Below are 22,965 nucleotides of genomic sequence, written 5' to 3' on the forward strand. Positions count from 1 at the left end.
TACTAGTGTTGAGTTTGTATCTGCTCTTGGGTGCCATGACTGACCTTATTTGAACTCTTCTGTCAAGAGAGTTAATTTGGAGTTGGAACAGCTGCTTATGTCAGGTGCAGGATGATGTGGTTCCTGTTGATTGTCTCAATAGGTGGGATTATACTAGGCATGGCCTTCACCTCAACAGAAAATGGAAGGTTAAACTGGCTGGGAAAATAGCAGGAAAGTTAAAGGCGGGAGGCACTGTCATGAGTGATAAAATACCAGTGGTTATAGGGTTCAGAAAAGACCCTTTTTTAGGGTAAGGAGGACAGAAATAAACCAAATTTTAAGAGGGGTTAGGACTGAGACAAACCTTCAGTTTGAGAAAGAAACCAAAAAACATAATTCTAGCTTATTACATCAGCATAAACAGCTATTGATTAATAATTTTCAACAGTCAGCAGGTATTTCCACTCTATACAATTTTAACTCAGTCAATGTGAAATGTCAGCTATCTTTACTGGATCAAAATATTCGAGGACTGAGAAATAAAATTAATCAATTAATTATCTGCATAGATGAATTAGAGTCTTCAAACCTAGCTGACATAATCTGCCTCTCTGAACATCATGTGACCACTGGTATAGAACTTTCAAGTGTTACAGGGTTTAGGTTAACATCTCACTTTTGTCGAGCAGAAATGGAGGAAGGAGGAGTTGCCACATTCACCAGGAACTGTCGTAAATTTAAGAACACAGACATTCATAAATTTTGCTTAGAACAGCATATGGAAGCATGTGCAACAGAAGTAGAATTTCACAAAAAATCCTTCATAATATTAAGCGTATATCGAGCACCTGCAGGTAACTTTAATCTGTTCATAAACCACCTTGAAGCTGTACTGGCCCAATTAACAACCAAAAACAAAGAAATAGTGGTTGCTGGTGATTTCAATGTAGATTTCCTTAAAGACTCTCCCAATAAGAACTTATTTGAGCTAGTAACACTATCACTCAACTTAATTCCCAGTGTAAGGTTCCCCACTAGGGTAGCCAATTGCTCACAAACAGCCAGTGATAATATTTTTATAGAAAAGTCCAATGAACAAAATTATATTACAAAAGCAATAGTCAGTGGCCTCTCAGACCATGACATGTCGTTCCTTCTGTTAAATGTTAATACTGAACAGGATATAAAATGTGTTAAATCTGAGCTCAAGAGGGTAATTAATAAGCCAAAAATTGATTATTTTAGGACACCCCTCAGAGACATTCACTGGACTGATGTTTACAGTGCTCATGGCATGAATGAAAAATATAATACTTTTTGTAATAAAGTGCTTACCTTATTTGAACACTCTTTTCCCCCAAAACTAACCAAGGTTAGAGCAAAGTCTACAAAGAAGCCATGGATTACTCAAGGAATAGAGAGATCTTGTAAAACAAAAAGAATACTGCATCTGTCAATCCGAAACAGTTCTGATGTTGATGCTATAGCACATCACAAGAAATACTGCAAAATATTAAAGACTGTAATATGAACATCAAAGCAAATATATTACAAGGAAAAGATAGTCATATCAGATAACAAAATAAAGAAATACGGGATATAGTGAAGGAGGAGACCGATAGAACCAGACATGAAGAGGGACAAATAGCATTGAGAGTAAATGATACATTGGTGACATATGTGTATAATGTTGCAGAACTTTTCAACAAACATTTTATAACTGTTACTGAAAAGATGGGGTTGTCAGGTGCTGTAGATGCTGCTACAGTATACCTTAGACCAGACATTTCAAGTAACTTCCATAATATGAATTTGACCCTCACTACCCCAGCAGAAATAATGTCCATCATAAAATCTTTAAAATCAAAGACATCTAGTGGGTATGATGAAATATCAACAAAGTTAATTAAAGAATGTGGTTCTGAGTTAAGTAACATATTAAGCTATCTGTGTAACCAGTCATTTATCAGTGGAATATTTCCTGAATGGTTGAAATATGCTGAAGTTAAGCCACTGTTTCAGAAGGGAGATAAAGAAATAGCATCAAATTTCCCTCCAATTTCACTTTTGCCAGCACTCTCAAAAATTTTAGAAAAAGTAATGTACAATCGGCTTTATAACCACCTTATCTGAAATAACATACTGTCACAGTCGCAGTTCAGATTTGTAAAGGGTTCCGATATTGAGAAGGCTATCTACACTTACAGTGAAAATGTGCTTAATTCATTAGACAAAAAATTGCAGGCAACTGGTATATTTTGTGATCTGTCAAAGGCATTTGACTGTGTAAATCACAATATCCTTTTAAGTAAATTAGAATATTATGGTGCAACAGGAAATACTGCAGAATGGTTCAAATCTTGTATCTCTGGCAGGAAACAAAGGGTGTTATTAGGAAACAGACATGTATTAAGCTATCAGGCATCATCCAACTGGGAACTAATTACATGTGGGGTCTCACAAGGTTCCATTTTAGGGCCCTTACTTTTTCTTGTGTATATCAATGACCTTTCATCAGTAACATTATCAGATGCCAAGTTCGTTTTGTTTGCCAATGATACAAACATTGCAATAAATAGCAAATCAAGTGTAGTCCTAGAAAGATCAGCTAGTAAAACATTTGTGGACATTAATCACTGGTTCCTAGCCAACTCTGTCACTAAACTTTGAAAAAACACACTACATGCAGTTCAGAACTTGTAAGGGGTGTCCCACGAGTATATGCCTAACATACAATGACAAGCAGATAGAAGAAGTGGACAGTGTTAAATTCTTCGGATTACAGCTTGATAATAAATTCAACTGGGAGGAGCACACCACAGAACTGCTGAAGCGTCTTAACAAATCCCTATTTGTAATGCGAATTGTGTCAGACAAAGGGGATATAAAAATGAAAAAGCTGGCATACTATGCTTACTTTCATTCCATAATGTCATGTGGGATTATTTTTTGGGGTAATTCATCAAGCCAAGCTAAAGTTTTCCGGGCACAAAAACGTGCAGTAAGAGTTATATGTGGTGTGAACTCAAGAACATCCTGCAGAAGCCTGCTTAGGGAACTAGGGATATTAACTACTGCTTCCCAATATATTTCTCCTTAATGAAATTTGTCATTAAATATATATCACTTTTTCAAACCAACAGCTCAATTCACGGAATCAATACTAGAAATAAGAATAATCTTCACAAGGATTTCAAGTCACTTAATCTTGTACAAAAAGGTGTCCATCATTCAGGAACACACATTTTCAATAACTTGCCAGCAGTCATAAAAAGCATAACAACCAATGAAATTCAGTTTACGAGAAGCCTAAAGGATTTATCGGTGGCCAACTCCTCCTACTCAATTGACGAATTTCTCAGTAGGACCAACTGATTTTTTTTTGTGTGTGTGTGTGTGTGTGTGTGTGTGTGTGTGTGTGTGTGTGTGTGTGTGTGTGTAAGTACAATATAACTTCTGCACCATTTCAGTGCAGTAATGTGTTCATTGTAAGTAAGTATTGTAGCAGTTCTATTACATGTTTATTACCTCATAAATTAAAATAAAAAAAGTTTTTTTTTAAAATTCAGTGCATCAGTGTTTGTAAAATGATTCTTTTATGTAGTATTCTTATAAAAAAATGACGATCATTCCATTCCACTTGGATCTGTGGAAGGTACATTAGCTTATTTGTTTCAGTTGTAAATATTTGTCATGTATTATTGTTTTTCTGACATGTTCCACATCGTGGAGGGCCTCCTCACTATGGGTGAACTGGAATGAAAGTAAATCTAATCTAATCTAGTCTATTTCACAGTATTGTTTTGTTTGTGACAGTATAAAATGGAAAAGACAAGTATTTTATGAAATTAACTTGCTAAGTAAAACAAGATAGTTAAACTTTCAAATTTGAATAACTGTTTTCAATTATCATAGATAGTACTTGTTCATATATAAACTACTTCAAGGTTCCTATGTCTATTACTGTGAAGCTGTCAATGGTGTCAGGGTTAATGGGTTACAGGGTTCCATTGAAATTGCAGCAGAAGTGTCAACTTCTTGTCCTCAGACTTCTTACCTTTTCTGTTTTCTACACAGAAGAAGCAGAGGCGAATTTTGAGTAACACCTACATTCCTCTTTTGGTTGTTTTACCAAAATATAACACAGTTTGTGCAACTTTACCTTACTGACATGCTATTACAGTCGCAATTGCACTGGGATACCGAAAAAGAGTGTTTATTAAAACAGCTCACTGTTGGTATGAAATTCCACATGAAATTTATTCATTTATGTTGTTGCATACCAACACAAATTCTCTTTTCACCAGCTGTTGGTTGCCCTTAACATTACATTACTCAAGTGAAAAAACTACAGTTACTTCTGTATTTCTGTAGATTACGAAGGTTTGCACATTAACCGTAATGCAAAATACGTGCCACTTTGTATGTTGTTATTTGCCAAAAACTCACTTCGATATCTTGAACTACCCTTTGAAATACAATGGATGTTGTGGATAGTTCATTCCTGCTATACTGTGGTGAGTGTACATGGGACTGGGTGCATTATTTGCAATGCATTTTCTCAAGACTGGAGATATATATCTGTCTCCTATCAAGATAATAACAGTATGTTGGATATGTTTCATACATAGCAATGTATGACAAGCATGCACCAAACATAAACTCATGGTGATTCCTATTTACCATTGTAAACTATTTCAATTTTGCAATGTGTGTTTCTGTCATGTGGGGCTATAAAATGCAAAAGAATAAATTAAAACAAACGGGAAAAAAACATTGTTTGAGGAAATTTGCAAAGCAGGTACCATGTGCACACTGCCATTCTCCCTATGTAGTAATATGGACACAGTGTAGTAATTCGGAGACATTGGTACTGCCTTGGTAGTGGGGCTCACATCACAGTACAGCTGAGGGACAGCTGCCAGGCAGATATCACCACAGTTGCAGGTCACAGCCACACCTTGGGAAATGCACATTGAAGTGCATGGTAGAGTCCTTTTTATTGCACCATACAATGTTTCTCCACAGTAAGAGTAACTGCTTATATGGCTCTACGAAAAATATTTTTCAACTAAATTCATCTTCACCACTTTTACAGAAACAATACCTGAAGGACCTGAAGAACATTCATATATATTCATGAGATATTAGGAGTCATTCTTGAAATTTCTGCCAGATAAGATTTTTCAGCTTTTCTCTTACATACTCTCACCAGTCAAATAAGCCTGCCAACACTCTTACAGCCCTCCTCTGTGTAAGCTTGATGTCTACTGTTCGTTTGCACTCATATGCATCCTAGATACTTGCAGTATTACAATAGTCAGGCATTTTCAATCATGGTACACTAATAATGTAATCTGTCCTATGTGTGATGACGTTGCAATTGCCAACTCAGCTATTTATTATAGCACGTTATATATTTGTTTACATTTCACAGTCTTTCAAACATACTTAAAGACACGTCAAACTTGTAATTTTGTGTAATCATCAATAAATTACAAATAGTTCACTTCCGACGCACAATGCACATCTGCAAATGACTTCCGGTGCACAAAACATGTGCCTACTATGTTTATGAATACTTACACAAAAGAAATCATCGTCATAATGGACCCTAATTGGCAATTCTGAGTAGTGTAGTTGTTCCTTGACAACAATATCAGAAAGTTGTACTTAGTAAATCAACCAATGTAGTTTGGAGACATTATTCTGACTAGGGAGAAATCACATATGGGGTTCCCGAAGTTTCAGTCTTAGGTCCACTATTGTTCCTCATATATGTAAACAATCTTCTGTCTAACGTACAACAAGCACAATTAATTCTTTTTGCAGATGAAATTAGAATTGTAATCAGTCCAAGCATTTATACAGAAACACAAGAAATAGTAAACAATGTTCTCAAAAATATCATTGCCTGGTTTTCTGAAAATGGTCTCACACTCCATTTTAAAAAGAGATAACATATTCAGTTCCGCACATCTAGAGGCACTACATCAACGATAAGTGTAACACACGGTGAGGAAATAATAAATAGGCTGTAAACTTCAAAATTCATAATTGTTCCTATTGATGAGGATTTAAACTGGAGAAGGCACATTTTGGAACTCCTAAAACAACTTAGTTCAGCCAAATTTGCACTAAGAACCACTGCAAATCTTGGCAAAAGATAAATCAGTAAGTTGACATGTTTTACATATTTCCAGTTAATAATGTCATAGGGAATAATGTTCTGGCGTAACACATCTTTAAGAAAGAGAGTTTTCATTGCTCAAAAATGTGCTGTTAGAGTAATATGTGGTGCACACCCATGATTATTTTGTAGACATCTGTTTAAGCAGTTGGGAATTCTAACTACTACTTCCTTCACAGTATATTTATTCCCTCATGAAATTTGATGCAAATAATCCACTGCAGAAAAAAAAGATGTGCATAATTACAATACCAGAAGGAAAAAATCACATTTATTACGCCACATTAAGGCTGATTTTAGCATAAAAAGGGTTGCACAATGCTGCAACAAAAATTTTTGATACCTTACCCAGTGATATAAAATGTCTGACAGATACCAAAGTAAAATTTTAAAAAAGCTAAAAATGTTTCACCTTGCAACTCCTCCTATTCTGTAGAAGAATTTCTATTGCTGTAATGTGTAAAAGGTGGTGGGGGGAGACAGAGAGAGAGAGAGAGAGAGAGAGAGAGAGAGTTAATAATTCCTACCCCTCTATAAATGTTCAGCATGTAGTCATATTTAAAAATGATATGTTTGTAAAATGATTCATTCCAAATCATTACAACTCATCATGCAACTGATTGATGGAATATAAAATTAAATATCCAATATTGATCTTGTGCATTGGTCATGTTGCACTGACAATTGGCACTCTTTTTACATGACAACATTTCTGACAGAACCTTCTTCTGTAGGTAGGCATATGACAAACTACAGTCCTTCAGACTATTTAATATTTTCTACTACTTGTTTATTGTCGTTAAATATTACGTTGCCTGATACATGCAACTCAGAGCAGAAAAGTAACGTTTTTATAGACCACAAATCATAAATAATTCTCAGAACTTAACATAATTACACATTTTGCCAAAAGTAAAAGAAGCAATAAATGGAAGAAAAAAATTGCAGAAGAAACTGAAGATTTAAACCTAAAGCTTTGGATTTGTAGTCTTGATACTTGGACACACTTAGTCATGGAGTTATTGTTGAAGTGAAAATCTGAGTCACAATAAATTATCTCTGCAATAAGCAGAGGTTAAAATTATATTTCTGTCATGATTACTAAATTTGAACTTCTGCAAAAGATAAACACACAGAGCTGAAAAACTGAGTCTGTAAAATTAATATACTGTTCATTCAAAACATATCACTTAACAAATTTCCATGTAGGCAGCCACAAGCAAAGTGTACAGCTATAGACTCACACATTTTCATCTGAGAAAAAGTTTTCACACTCACCTGTGAAACCATCAACTGTAATGGATGGCTGAGATGCATGGAAAGTCTCACCAACACGAGTGTTCAATTCATAGTAACTTATGGAGCACCAGAATGCTGGCTCGCAATACATCACAGGCTGTGCATCAACAGGAGGGGTGGGCGAGAGACGTGGTAAACCTAAAAACATTAATTTCCATAGGGGCTACTAAGCTTAAAAATTAAATGTCTCTAACAAAGTAATGAGAGTGAACACAAAAGATACAGCAGTCACAAAAGAACATACTTCACATGAACTAATGGAAGCCACTCAACAAAAGGTACTGAGATGTCAATAGGTGCACATAAAAGAAAGAAAACATGCTAGCTTTGCAGCTATCCTTCGATGAGCTAGAGTAAAACAAATAATCAACAAACACAAAAACAAAAACAAACAAACACACACACACACACACACACACACATCCTACCGGTGTGACCAACAGTGGCAATGCTGTTTTTTTTTGGCAGGTGAACTGCTTGCGACAGTAGTAGTGTTGGATGGGGTTGGTAGAGGGACAGGGAGGTAGGAGGTAAATGGACAGGGGGTAAGTAGCTAGTGGCTTATCAGGGCATTTTCCTACCCCTCTTAAAGAGGTGTTCCATTGCTCACCCAATCTACAGAACATCCTAATCCATCCCTAAGCCACTTCCATTCCCATCCCCTTGCCACGGGAATCATATCTCTACAGCAGATCAAGTTGCCAGACCTGCTCTATCCAGCCACCAGGCACCTTCTACTCCAGTCCTGTCAGACGCTTATTCTACCCCACCAGGGGCCGGGCCACCTGTGAAAGCAGCCATGTCATGCTTGCACGCAGACAGCTGCCACCACCCTTCACAGAGGAATGGGGTACTTAAAACTCTAGTACATAGGGCGCGCACTATCTCTGACGCAGAGAGTCTACCCCAGGAATTGGAACATCTGAGAACTGTATTTCGAAAAAATGGGTACTCAGAGTGGCAGATTCAACATGCTCTCCGCCCAACCACTACAGCACAACCTGTTGAGATGGATGAAATCACGAGGGAGGAGGTAGGCACTGCGTTTATTCCATACACAGGCGCACTCTTGGGGAAAATCGCCTGCATTCTGAAGAAACACCGGGTCGGAACTGTGTTTTGTCCTCCGAATAAAACTCGTGCACTGGTGGGGAGTGCCAAAGATGACCTCGGTTTGAGGAAGGCCGGCGTGTACCAGATTCCGTGTCAATGTAGCAAGTCGTACATTGGTCAGACGATGCATACCGTCGAGGATCGATGCCATGAACACCAGAGGCACACTCGACTGATGTATCCGAGCAAGTCGGCAGTCGCTGAACATTGTTTGTCGGAAAATCACGCTATGGAGTATGACCGCACGAGGATTCTGGTACAGACGTCGAGATACTGGGACAGCATTGTTAGAGAGGCCATCGAAATTCACACCAATGACGACCTCATAAACCGTGACTGTGGCTATAATCTTAGCAAGGCTTGGGAACCAGCAATTGGGTTAATCAAGAGTAAATTGAGCAAACGTATAGTTGTGACGACCATGGCGGACGAAGCCATCACTCCGACGTCATCTCAGACGCCGTCGCAATCTGTTCCACTGCACGACCGTGGCGCGGGGCGCGGACGGTGGAGGGAACACGCCGCGGGCGGAGGGTATTTAAATTGGCCGCCGCCGCGACCGAACCCAGTTCCCTCTGAGCAGCCATAGCGTACGGATCTCCATGCTGGCACATTCACAGGAGCTCAGTCCGTCAGTTCACCTGACGATGGCGACATGTATGATCGCCGAAATATTGTGCCCGTTGGACACTATAGACCAGCAGTACACCCGTGGATATTTTGATTACCAGAAATATAGCTCAGGAAAGTCTACAGTCACACAATGTTTTGCTAAATTAGCAAAAATAGCACTACTTAAAATATGTGACCTCTTTTGATCATAACAGTCAGTTGTTGTGCTTCTACAACTAACAATTATGAGACTATACTGAATAATGTTGAAGAATAATTGTAATATATGAATGTGCCTTTTTTTTTTAATAATGAAAATAGTTCTAGCAGAACTAATGTGGGTTTGCAAATCTAGAATCCCAATATTTTATGGAAGGAATGGTTAGTAATACGCTTTTAATGTAGCTTTGAATTTCGGAAAATTAACATTTTTTATCCTATGGAAATGTGTTGTTTTTACACTAACACAATAAACTCCATCTACTACCACAGACAAGAGCTACAGAGTCTATATGAGCAACATTCAATAGTAAATGTAAAGATTATACACACATCAAAAAAAGTTTTCCATCACCCTGATATGACATGCAGGTACTGATCATAAGGTCACCACTGACATTGTTTGTTGGCGTATACATACTTACCACGAGCACTATCTATGGGAGAAACAATACATGCTAATGGATTGCAGCATTTCAGTTGAAAGAAAGGCAACAGTGGGAATGCATTAGCGACGTCTGCAGAATAATAGCGTGAGCATCAATTGTGCAGCAAAGGACAATCGTGACCAACAATTGGGCCCATATCGTCACATTACACACAGAAGGCTTGTCAACCAGGGAAGTTGCTGGACATGTACGCAGGAGTCAAACTAATGAGGTGCAGATGTGGAACTGGTTCCAATTGACAGGTAGTGTCGAGGACTTACACCGCACAGGCTGTCCACATATGACAGGTGCACAGGATGACGTATTGCTTACTTTCGAGTCAAAGGAACCCTGTGCTGAATGTTCCAGAACTGAATTCTGGCATTTGAAAAGCCTACAAGACATCTCATATTGGGTCAAATTGTTAGGAGATGTTTGTGTCACAGGAATCTCCACCACCGACAACAGTGGCAACCACCACACCATACACTACAAGAACATGGGCTCTGTTACAGATAGGCAATAAATCGTGCATAATGGACACCCTAGGACTGGCATCAGGCATTGTTACGGATGAACCTCCAATATGTCTGTACTGCGATAATTACAGATGACATACTGGAAACAACTCGGTAATATCAACCACCTCCGACAATGCATCTCACATGTGAAGATGGTGGTGGTGGACTGATGTTCTGGCACGGCATACGTGGGGCCACCATACACCTCTTGTGTTGCTGACGGCACTCTACCTGCTCTATGGTACAAGGATGGGATCTTGCAACCAATAGTGAGACCATATAGCTAACATTTTGGAGGCCGTTTGGTCTTTACGGACTCAGGTGCTCATTGTGTTGGTCTCGTGAACATGTTCCTTCAGCATGCTAGGATCACCAGACTGGAATGGCTTGTCTGGTCCACAGATATGAACCAAATTGAACATGTATGGGATTGACTGAAACAAGCTGTTTTGGGACCACTGAAGAGCGGGACAATTCGGATCAGGGCTGAGAGCTGGGGAAGGAAATAAGCCGTGTCCTTTCAAAGGAACAATCCCAGCATTTGCCAGAAGCGATTTAGGGAAATCACAGAAAACCTGAATCAAGATGGCCAGATGCAGGTTTGAACTGTTCTCCTCCTGAATGCGAATCCAGTGTGCTAACCACTGCACCACCCCAATTGGTTATCAATGTAGGCAAGAAACAGGAGCAGGCCCAGCACTAAACCTTGGATGATGCTATGTTTGATTTTCCTGCCTTAGGAGCTCAGTTTTGTTCATGTGGAGTAATCTATAAATGTGACCCTACATTTTCTGTTATGGATATGTTATTATAGTCAGGTAAATGCCATAATGCACTACACGTCAACTGACACTAATTAAATGTCACACATAAAAAAGGTAAATAGCTGCCATAAAGAAAAATGTGCAATCTGAGGCTTCTTGCATATTTTATTCCATGCTGTGCTCCGAGAACCCTTGAAACACAGAGGCTACATATGATACCTAATGCAGTACATATAGCTGAGGATAAAATTAAAATTAATTAGACACAGGAAGTTGTGACACTAATACAGATGTGCCACCCCTTTTTTTTTGCCAGTAGTGTATATGGTAAATATAATTTGATTATTTTTTTCTGTAGATCTTACACTGTCATACATAAATTGAAAATGGAATATGTTTATTAATCAATGCAAATAATGTGATGCCTATGTAAATAATTTGTGTAATATAATATATTTTGTACTGGGTCAATACCAATAAAAGTCTTTAGTGAAATGTCGTATCATAAAAATGAACATTAACAGTCACAACTGCAAGAAACTTCTTCTTTATGAGGTTACCATTTTCAGTCCGTTAAGACCATCTTCAGACTTACAACCACGATGGTAGATGGTGGCCACCATCAGGGTCTGTAGATGGTCTAAAACAGACCAAAACCGGTGACTTCATAAAAAAAGAAGTTTCTTGCAGTTGTGACTCTCCATGTTCATTTTTATGCAATAAGAAAACCACCGTACTCCAAGCAAAATGTTCTAAAAAATTATTAAATGTCATATCATTTGTGAAAGAGTGAAGTTATAACAGCTAGCACCGTCTCTCAACGCAGTGTGTTACGTCAGAGCGAGTGTGCAGCACAACTACTGCAGAGTGAGACACGAGGGTGAGTGGACATGTGAGCAGTACATATTGTGGAAAATTAGGCCTATGCAAGGCCACGTTGTTAATTGTGAGGCACAAAGGCATAATAAGTGTGGGCAGATTAATGAGGGTCTAAGAACATAAAGATCCTGCCCCATAATTGGTCGTAGTTGATCAAAGCGTGCCCGTGTTATATGGAGCAACACGAGTACTGTCAATGACAGTCAAGACAGTGCCTCAATGGAATTATAAGTTCATATTAGTTTCATTCACATTTTAAACATTGTGAGGCATTACGCAGTGACTATGAGTGACCTTTTAGTTCAATAATATGTGATAATTGTCAAAACTTTAGATTCTCAATCTACTTATTATCCCATGACATTGTCACCTTAATAGGGTCCAAATCCTTTCCTATTATCAATTATTCTAGAGTAATTGTTTAAAGCTAAAGGGACATTTGTAAGAAAGAACAATAACACCAGTTTGTTTCTTGTTGAAAGTATTACTGAGATTAATTATTATAGATGCCGAGCAATTATTAAATATGCCTTAATAAGTTAATTCTTCTGTTCAATAATAATTAGAGGCAAAGTTAATTCTTGCAATCCACATTAGGAGTGAAATAAATTCAATTAACTTCAATTAAAGTAGTCCAGAGCAATTAAAGATTCAAGTAAATGGGTATATTCATTTTGCACACTTCATTTTGTATTGACTGTCAAACTATTATTTTGTGTTGATTTGATTTGTATTTTGATGTTGCAATTGTGTTGAAGCTTAACTGTGGTTTATACATGAAAGTGAATTCTAGATCAGGTGAGATAGAAAACCCAAAATGAAATTCTTGTGCAAATTACACGAGTTCTGTGCATGTGAGTAGTTGCTATTGTCAGTTTACATAATTATTACTAAAACAAAAATGGCATTCACTACTCAGTACTTTTTAGTACTGAGTGTTCATTACTTACGCCAATTTATCACTTGAGATTTTACTGGCAACTGAAAACCACTGTTTGCATTTCCCATTATTACTTTGCACCATTTTGTGCTGTTGGAACTGTGTGTGTATCTTCTGTTGACACATGCTTGGCTAAATAGATACATAATCACTGTTGTTCTAATTGTCATTTAGGTGGTGAACAGATTGTTCAGTAGAACTGGCAGTTGTTTAATTACTTCTAAATTATTTCATTTAAGTTTTGTTGTGTAATATTCAAATTTCATGATACTCCTTTTTGTTTTGTACTTTAGTTTATGTGACTTGCATTTTTAAGTATATTAATCACATTTCAGGTAAGCAGGACGGAAGTGAAGTAACTTGCTTGTAAGAGTAACTTGTCCACTTCTCCCCTAACTGCTAACTGTCTTTGGAAATAATTGCTTTATAAGAATTTCTTACACTGTTGATAAATTTGCATTAACTGATTAGTAAGAGGGAGATTAAAAGTATCTTAAATCAGAACTTTGTATCCATCCGAAAGCCAACAGAACTCTAATAGTGTGTGTGTGTGTGTGTGTGTGTGTGTGTGTGTGTGTGTGTGTGTGTAGGGGAGGTGGATGGGGGGGTGGGCACTTTGTGCTCTGTGAAAAAGTATGCAAGTTCATAAGCTGCGTTACCAAATTTATGTTCTTTTTTATGTGTATTGACAGCTCAATGCTCTCACTGTACTGTGAGATGTTATGTTTGCTCATTTAATAGTTTGTGAACAATACAGTATAACAGATAAGACATATGAAAAAACACTTATTTGTAAATACTCACTCATATTATCACTTCGGTCAATATTGTCACCATCCTCGGACATGTAGCCAGGTGGTGGTGTTTCAGTTGCTGGTAGAGTTGGTGTAGCGGGCAGACCAGGATGTGATGGTGGAGGTGATGGTGTGAACGATGTATTCTCGGGTACTGATGAACACATCTCACCATGGTCATTTTCTGGACTAGTTACCGACAGTGGTGTAGAAACTGAAAATAATTCATCTGGTGGTGTCGGATGACGTGGTACCAAGATAGCTGGTAGTGCTAAAAAGAGATAATTAGTTATGATTTACTCACAATGCTACTTTAAAAAGAATATTATTGCTATGTGATGATTCCACAATGAATTGTGTAGTGCTACAAGAAAATTAGCCTTAAACAACTGTTATTCATGTCTTACTTATTGTGTCATTTTGTTTTTAGAAAAAAGATTATAACATCATCAAACTATCTACATTTCATATTGACAGTACCATGTCCAATGAATATAGCAGGAAGTTCAGAAGCTGTAATTTCTGCAAATAGTGACACTGGACATGCATCAATCAGTTCAATAAAAATTAGTGTGCAACACATTATTCTCAGGAGTCAAATTTTATCACACTCAAACTGAAAGCATTTCTGAATACAAACACCTTATTAATACATGATCAATAAGTTCTGATCAGAAACATAACAAAATAATAATTTACATCATAATGTGTTTTATTTCAACCAAAACTATGGTAATATTCATAGAGTATGTGTTACAACTGAACTGTACTTGTTTTCAGCATGGTAACTGACTTTCTACATAGTGTCATAAGTTTTTTTTCATGTGTAACGACCAGTCACAGTGATGAACAATACACTGTTACCTCAAGAGAGAAAGGGTTTGAGTGCCTGTATAAAGTAAACTCATATGCACATAATAAATCGCAGTTATTCCACTCCCTTCCAAAGAAATCTTAGCTGTCATAGGAAGACTGAAGAAATGTAGCAAGGCAAATTTTAATCATGAATGGTCAATTCTATTGTTTATCTCTTTTTCTAAGCCACTGGAGACCTAAGAATCTCTTAACAGAGGCAAGGTGACTGGATCAAATGGAATACCTGTACAATTCTACATTCTACATACATATTCTGCAATTCACTATATGGTACATGGCAGAGGGTACCTTATACCATTAATGGTCATTACCTTTCCTGTTCCACTCGCAAATGGAGCAATGGAAAAATAGCTTTCTATATGCTTCCATATGAACCCTAATTCCTTTCATCTTCCCTACATGGTCCCTACACAAGATGTATATTGGTGGCAGTAGAAACGTTTTGCCATCACTTCTAAATGCTGGTTCTTAAACTTTTCTCAACATCAATGACAGAAAACAGTCCTTTGATTTGTATTTTTATCAGAATATAGTCATAATGTCATTCTTAGACGGGACTTCTTGTATGCATAACAAGTAGTCATAGACAGTGAAAGACCAGACTGACTAAGCTATTTCAACAAGCACACATAATACAGATTGCTCTGGGTGGTTGCTTGTTGTTGAAGACATTGTTACCCTGCCATCATCAGTGAGGCGAGTTCCTGTCATCAATCCGGGTGCTCAGTTTAACTATGATGCATTTGTCAATGCCCAAAAGCTACTTAGGCTCAAAAAAGATTGGGGTGATCAAGGAAAACTTTGGATCATTATTTGTCATGAACAGACAACTCTACCCTAAAGGTATGAGTGTAGGACCAGCTGAACCAGTCTAGGACAGTCAGCTAAATGCCATCGATGTATAATCATGTTCTGGTACCACTATACACAATGCAGTGAAGGAAGCTACTATCGAACTGCCAATAGCATCTGGCCTGACTGAGGAAGAACTGAAGCAAGTGTTAGCCATTCTGCGCCCATTTTCGAATGCTTTCAAATCCAGAGTGGAGAAAACACACACCAAGTGACCCAGGGTCAGCAACCATATCAGTAATGGAGATCATCTGCTGATTAGCCAGTGTTCACACAGAGTGTTGCCGGCTGAACTACAGGTAATCTTTCATAAATTAGAGAAGATGCTGCTAGATGACATTATTGAACCTTCAAAGAGTCCTCGGTCCTCTGCTGGGATCCTCGTGAAGGATAAGAATGGCACATGACATTTCTGTTTCAACTGCTGACGACTGAACAAAATCATGAAAAAGATATCTACTGCTGGCCGTACAGCAATGGCATCCTAGACAGCTCGAAAGGAGTAAAGTATTTCTCAGCTACGGACTTATGTTTGCAGTTATGCTATTTAGACTACGGACAACCTGCTCAGACACCTTAAATGGATGATGTCTTTGCTCTCTGGATGATACAGTCACTTTTTTTTTTTCCAGACATTTCAAGAAGATCTAAGCTGCTAGACAACCGTGTCGACGTGCATTGAAGACTGCAGGTCTCGACCTCAATCCAAAGTTTTATGCCGCTATACGCCAGCAAGCAGTTAGGATCGGTAGCAATCCCCGTGCCATAAAGCACAGATAGTCACTTAGCACATGAATGTAGGTGCAAGCAGGAGCCATACTGTACCAGACGAGACACAGAATACGGTGATTCACGTTGTGAAGCTCGGCGGAAAACGCACAACTTCGTTTATTAATATTAACTGTTTAAATGTTAGTGTACGACTCCAACTAGACAGTCGACATTATCCACACTGACAGCTTCTTAATCACGATTTCAGTAACTTCGAGATAAAACTCACTTTTTTAATTAGAATTTTATTTCATAGAATCGCTGTGAAGGTGGTACAAAACACTAAAGCTAGCTTAGTAGGCAATTTAGAATGAACTTTCAAGATGTTTACATAGACAGTCTTTGACTAGTATTCGGGCTGCCAAAATGTAGCATCTCTGTGAGGTAATATTATATTTTTTTCAAATCGAGTCAGCATTAGGAAACGTTTAACTGGCAGTCTCTGTGTAGTTTTTGGGGCTGGAGGGGACACGGACCTAGACGAGAGCCGCCAGGTGAGCGGTCGGCAACTGGCAGACAGCGGTCCAGAAAATTGGACAGCCAACAATATTTTTAAAGTGTATTCAAGAAAATTATTTAAAAAATTAATTTTTTGTAGATAACAATACATTTGAGTGCCACCCTTACCACTTATAACAGTATTTTACAAGTAACTGAGTGACTCATTTGGTTTGAGTTGTTAATGGTTAGCAGGTATATTAAATACACAGTCGCTATGCTGCGTAGCACAGGAGGGTGCCCTGGAGAGCACGCTGGCCAGCTGTCACAGTCTGTTGCATTGATTCACACAAAAGTTCTGCACACCTGATGGCAATACAAGAATTTTATTTATTGAAATATGAAATTTTATAAATTGATTTATGACTCTGGCAACCTCAAAGGCCTCTTTTAATTGGAGCAGGCATATTCATTTTAACGCTACTTGAACGAAAGCTCAATGCTGCTTTATGAAACTTCGATGTGAAATGATAAATCTTTCGGGTAGGTGTACAGGGCGGCAGCGACCTGTGACATGGAAGGGGCTTCTTTCTGGTGCACTGGTAAGTGCTTTGTGCTGGGTGTCGGTATCTTTATGAAGAACAAATATAAATAAAATAGAAAAATGTTGTCGATACTCCATCAAGAATCGTTGCAACCATGTATGGAGCTGTCATTAATTTGTCTTGTAATAACAAGAAGCTTATAATTTTTCTTTGCATCGATTTCTTTTTTCTTTCTTTTTCTTTTTACATTACATTACGTGATAGGCCTGGAGTTGTTCCAAGTTTGCCTCATACACAATGAAACTGCTGCCTGTGTTAGACGCGTCAATTTAAAGCAACATTAGCCAACATATCATCAACAATTCCATAAAATTTTCCTCTGGGTAGCGAAGCTCATCAAAATAATCTCTAGGCACATATTCCTTCTCACAAAAAGAGCACGACCTTACAAAATCGATCTATGAGCGGGCAAGCAAAAATCTGCCGAAAAAGTGTTGCACGTGTGTTAGGCGCTTAATAAGCAGCAGAAGCCATTTTATGACACTGCAATAGGGTGGGGGGTAATAATGTTGGAAGTGGCTCTGGCACTTTTTGAAGACAAAAAAAGGATGTTGTTGACAAGAATCCAAACTGCATGTATATAAAAGTCTACTCTCCATCAGCTTTGCAAGAATTTTCCTTACTGTGCTGGCACCAGCACACCATGCGGCACAGAGATTACGAGAGTATCAATAGAGGCCAACAACAAGTCTCGCTGGAAATGTGCTGCCAAGGCCCTCTCAGCAACCAGTATTTAGGATCGCCGCCATGGCCCAGAGGGTCAGTTAGTATAGCCAGTTAGTTAGAGCCTGTTACGCCAGTTAGTTCGAGTCAGTACACTGTGGAGTTCCGGCATGTCACCAAGACGGAGCTGCAGACTTAGCCTCTAGCACAGAGACAGGCAGCACATAGCAACCTTATAGTGAACATAGTGGACTTCTACTTAAACAGCATTAAGGCTACGTGGACTATGCAGAAGAGAGCTTGTACCACAGCACATGGAAACCTAAGTAGCTCTTTCTTTATGAATATAGAACCAGTTATTAATTGTGTGCAGTTTGTGTTATAGAACGAGGATACCAGCCACCAACTAACATCCTCTCCTTGCTTCCCATGGTGCAGCTCTACAGAAACAACAAGGTGACATAAAAGTGGCTAAAGAGAATACAACACATACAGTTAACACATGAAAGTTAGGAAGAAGTCTATACAGAAATAGAAGTGAATAGGAAATTCTCCATTTCATGTCTGAGTTTAAAGTAAAATTTGAAGAAACATTCCCCAAAGCATTAATTCCTATTGGAACACCCACTAAAAAAATGGTTCAAATGGCTCTGAGCACTATGGGACTTAACATCTGAGGTCATCAGTCCCCTAGAACTTAGAACTACTTAAACCTAACTAACCTAAGGACATCACACACATCCATGCCCGAGGCAGGATTCGAACCTGCGACTGTAGCAGTCAGGCGGTTCCAGACTGAAGCGCCTACAGCCGCTTGGCCACACTGGCTGGCTACACCCACCAAAAATAAATGGATTTGTAAAGGAATTAAAAATCTGCTCAAACTTGTAAATACCTAAACTCCATTAAAAAGGACAATAGCGATCCAGATTTTTTGCACTACTACAAAAACTACAAAAGAATCTACAGGAAGGTACTCAATACTGCAAAAAAAAAAAAAAAAAAAATCAGCCAATAATTGGTTGATAAATTTCCCCAATAATGAAAGTAAAGCTACATGGGCTGTAGTGAAACAAGAAACAGGAACTGTGAAGCAGAGGTGTACAAACACACAAATCAAGAACAAGGAAACCGAGCAAGTAACCCGAAAGAACTAGCAAATGATGTGAATACCTACTTTAGCAGCATTGCAATAAAGTTAGAGAAAAATTTTGCAAAAGTGTTAATCAACCAACACAGTAGCATATAGCTAACTTGATGGTATTGCTTCCAGCTACTGACAAGGAAGAATGGAATGTTGTAAGGCAATTAAAGAACCAAACCTCTGCAGGTTTACATGAAATTCCAGTGCATGTGCTGAAAAAAAATGCATAAAAGGTACAAACCTCCACTAACAGAAATCATAAATGAATCCTTAAAAACTGGTTGCTTCCCTGACTATCTGAGGCATGCAAAAATTTTTACAGTTCACAAGAAAGGTGGTGTAGAAAACACTGAGAACTACAGACCAACAGCCCTATTGTCATCCTTTTCCAAAGTGATAGAGACAATAATGAAAAACAGGTTTATGAGCTACTTAAGCAAATTCAAATTCCTTTGTAATGACCAGTATGGTTTCAGGCCTCGCAGAGGCACAGAATCCACAATAGCACAATTCACAAATACAGTTTTAGAAGCACTAGATGAGAACAGTTATGTAACTGGCCTTTTCCAAGACCTGTCTAAAGCATTTGATACAGTTGATGATCAGAAAATGTTGCACAAGTTAGAGGTAGTGTTACTCAAACATCGATAGTTGACACATCCTATTATCAACAGTATTTTTAAAAGTTATTGATGTATTGATTAACTATCGATTGTTTTGGGCAGGTATTTCAAATGAAAAATAGCTTTCTAAAAATTTTATTGCTTAAAATACAATACTACTAGATATGCATATTTTGTTGTATAAAAAGTACGGTATTTAAATTCTTGTCCTTTAGTCTGTTGTTTAAAATACAACTATGTAAGATATATGTAAGGTGTTTAAATTCTTCTCCTTTAGTATATTGCGTTTTTAAGTAATTGTTTATCTTGCCTTGGAGAAAACCCTCTATGCAGGAACTGAAGTCGCTGGACACCACGAAAATTTACAGGCCATTACACGGAACATAATGTTAGATTTTGCACAATATTCTAATACACAAGCATACTTGTCTATTACAGGTTTTTCAAAATATTGACGTAGGTCCATTATGGAATCACTGACTGGTGTAACGATATCGACGTTATGCTGTTGCTAATTTGGGGGGAAAAAAAAAAAAATTATGAACATCCGATTTTAAACTGTTGGACTATCAGTAGACATATTAGCATTGCTCATGGATGTTTCTGTTTCAGGTATTGTTCTTGGTGTTGATGTGACGATAGCAGCATACTCTTTCTGAAGTAATTTTGCAGCGAGGTCTGCCTCTTGAAACGTCCTGAAACGAAGTTTTTTAAACCTAGGATCTAATAATGTCACAATCATATTAACAGTCAATGTGTTAAATGGTTTAACTCTTTCATTGCCTGATTTAATGAAGGAATCCACAAGACTTCCTCCTTCATTAGTTGTCAAGGTGCTTGTGTAAGAGGTATAATGACCCCTCTGAGATTGTTGTTGCTACGTCAAAAGGTTCCCGATGATCTATTATCTGTGAGGGTAGGCAGTGCATTTGAACTTTCATTGATCGTAACCTCAAGCTCTTCTTTTGAATGTGCGGCACGAGCTGTTCCATCGAGTCGGCGCCTCTTGTATCAGTCTCAGTTATTGATTGATTGCTGTTTTTCGAATACTGCGCAGTTTGTCACGGGCTAGTGTAAAGTTATGAAAGAAAGTCACAGTAGCTTTTGTTCTCAATAAAAGTTTGGAAAATGTTTCTGTTTTGAAACAGTCTTGTACTGTTAAGTTGATGCAGTGGGCAAAACAAGGTGAATGTTGAATCCTTAAAATTTAGGCAGCGTTGTCTGCAACCACTACCACTGTCTTATCATGGATATTATATTCTAGTAAGATTTGATTGATGACCTGAAAAAAATGTAATGTTAAAGTAACCTGCCAGTATGTCTGAAATTTTGCATAAAATTGTCAAAAAAAAAATTTTTTTTTTTCAATGTCTTGTTATACGAAAAATTACTTTTCTACATAAAAATGTAATTCTCATAGAAATTGGGTCAATATATTACTTGTCGATGTTATGTTGAGCTTCAGTGTCTTAGAATCAAGGGGAATGCGGGAAGAGGAAGCAGAAGAAGAGGGTCATCATAAGGAATAGGGATGCGAGAGGGGAATTGTTTACTGGTCTGCCACGCAATGCTGTTACCTTAGGTGTGCATACTTGCTGACAAACTGCAGTAGATATGGTATAAACTGCACATGGGAATAACAAGATTGAAACTGTGTTGAAGAGATGAAGGGTGGCTTCTTCACTCATTATGTTTTTTCTCAGTTGAGTTGACACTAAGTACAAAACAAAAGGGCCATCACTCTACTGCAGTGCTACAGCTGCTACATCGCTGAGATCGGCAGCACTTGTGATTTTACTGCACTCAACATAAAGTGTGTAGCTTGTAGAAGTACTGTTGGGTGTTTTGCATTTCACTGGGGGAAGCGCACGGAGTGGTATAAAGAGCACAATATGGTATTAACGAAGGATAAGGAAAGGTGCGGCAAGAGACAGCAGTGCTGGCACCTTCGCCCACCATACCGATTCCTATAATATACCAGCGCCGCTCAAAGTTTGCACTTGACACAACCTGATAGTGTTTCGTCGGCTTCACTGTAGCAGTGATACAAAAGCTTTCATTACACAATAACTGAAAATTTTCCATTACCACTGGAAAGTTCTGATTCAGTTAGTAAAGCCTATATTTACAACTTGCTGTAGTTAGTCCTTTTTGGCAAATATATGCATTAATACCGACACTGTTTTATAAGTACCGAAAGTTTTAATTCTTTTCTTATTTGCTAACACAATTGAAGAAGTCCATATAAATCACCACAAAAGCAAGTTGTTTATATAGTAACTGTAACGCCAATGCCAGCTGATTTTGCAATGTTGCATTAAGTTTGGTTCAAGTGCTGTTGGGATTTGTGTTAGTTTCTCACATATTAGTATGCTATTGCACAAACTATCAAGTGAAAACTTCGGGCGCGGAAGTAACAATGTTTTGAGAAAGCACATTATAGAGACATCTATGTTCAAATGTGTTGCTTATTTGTAGTAATGAATAAGAAAATATATTAAGCCTGTTGTAACGCAATTATTCACTGATTTGTTAAAGTTGGCAGTGTCCATAAACAGAACACAAATGGCATGATGGCTTCAGATTTCTATCGACAAGAGGGATGAGGGGGAATGGGGGTGGGGAGGGGAGCGGTGAAACTGCCAAGAATTGACTAACACCGGCATGTACCGATCACAAGAATGAAACGAAACTCAGCATGGCATTGACGAGCTAAAGAAAGAAACATTTTAAAAATGTTAGTTACATGTGCATAGATTCTGTGTTGTGATGACCTGCAGTTTTTGATACTTTTAATATGGGTGAAACTAATTTTTCACCTATAATCAAGTGGCAAGTCTATGTCAGCATGCTTTCATTCATGTTGCTTTTCCACATGTCCGTTGTAAAAGTAAAAAAATTACATTTTCTGAGGGCTTTCTCTAATTTATTTTTTATCTCTTCCTATAGTTTTGAGGCCAGTAGATATTTAAATGTGGTTTTATCTGGCAACTCATATCTGCTGTCTAAGGCATAAACAGTTTTTTTCAAACTTTGATGGTTGGAAGTTACATACGGTAGCATACCGATAGCAATCATTTTTTAATAAAGACATTCTTTTTTACTTTTGAACTGGCATCATACAACTGTGTTCTGTTAAAATAGTTTTTTATGGAGCTTCTCGATTCTTTTGGTTGCACCTTTTGCACTTGATCTAGCTCACAAGTTGATCCCTCACCTTTCAATTCTATTATTAATTCGTGGTTCCTAGTT

General features: G+C 37.9%; 1 protein-coding gene across 1 annotated transcript in view; it reads right to left on the reverse strand.

Annotated features, from left to right (window-relative positions):
* The window catches only part of LOC124555488 (mothers against decapentaplegic homolog 3-like), a 223,072-nt gene that overhangs the window by 52,123 nt on the left and 147,984 nt on the right, over positions 1-22,965 (reverse strand). Inside the window, exons 3-4 of the mRNA XM_047129411.1 lie at positions 13,752-14,012; positions 7,451-7,609 (exon numbers count right to left, since the gene is read on the reverse strand). Coding sequence (XP_046985367.1) covers positions 7,451-7,609; positions 13,752-14,012 — 420 coding nt within the window. The remainder of the gene's footprint in view (positions 1-7,450; positions 7,610-13,751; positions 14,013-22,965) is intronic.

This window comes from Schistocerca americana, chromosome X (assembly GCF_021461395.2).
Source record: "Schistocerca americana isolate TAMUIC-IGC-003095 chromosome X, iqSchAmer2.1, whole genome shotgun sequence".
Taxonomy (NCBI): Eukaryota; Metazoa; Arthropoda; class Insecta; order Orthoptera; family Acrididae; genus Schistocerca; species Schistocerca americana.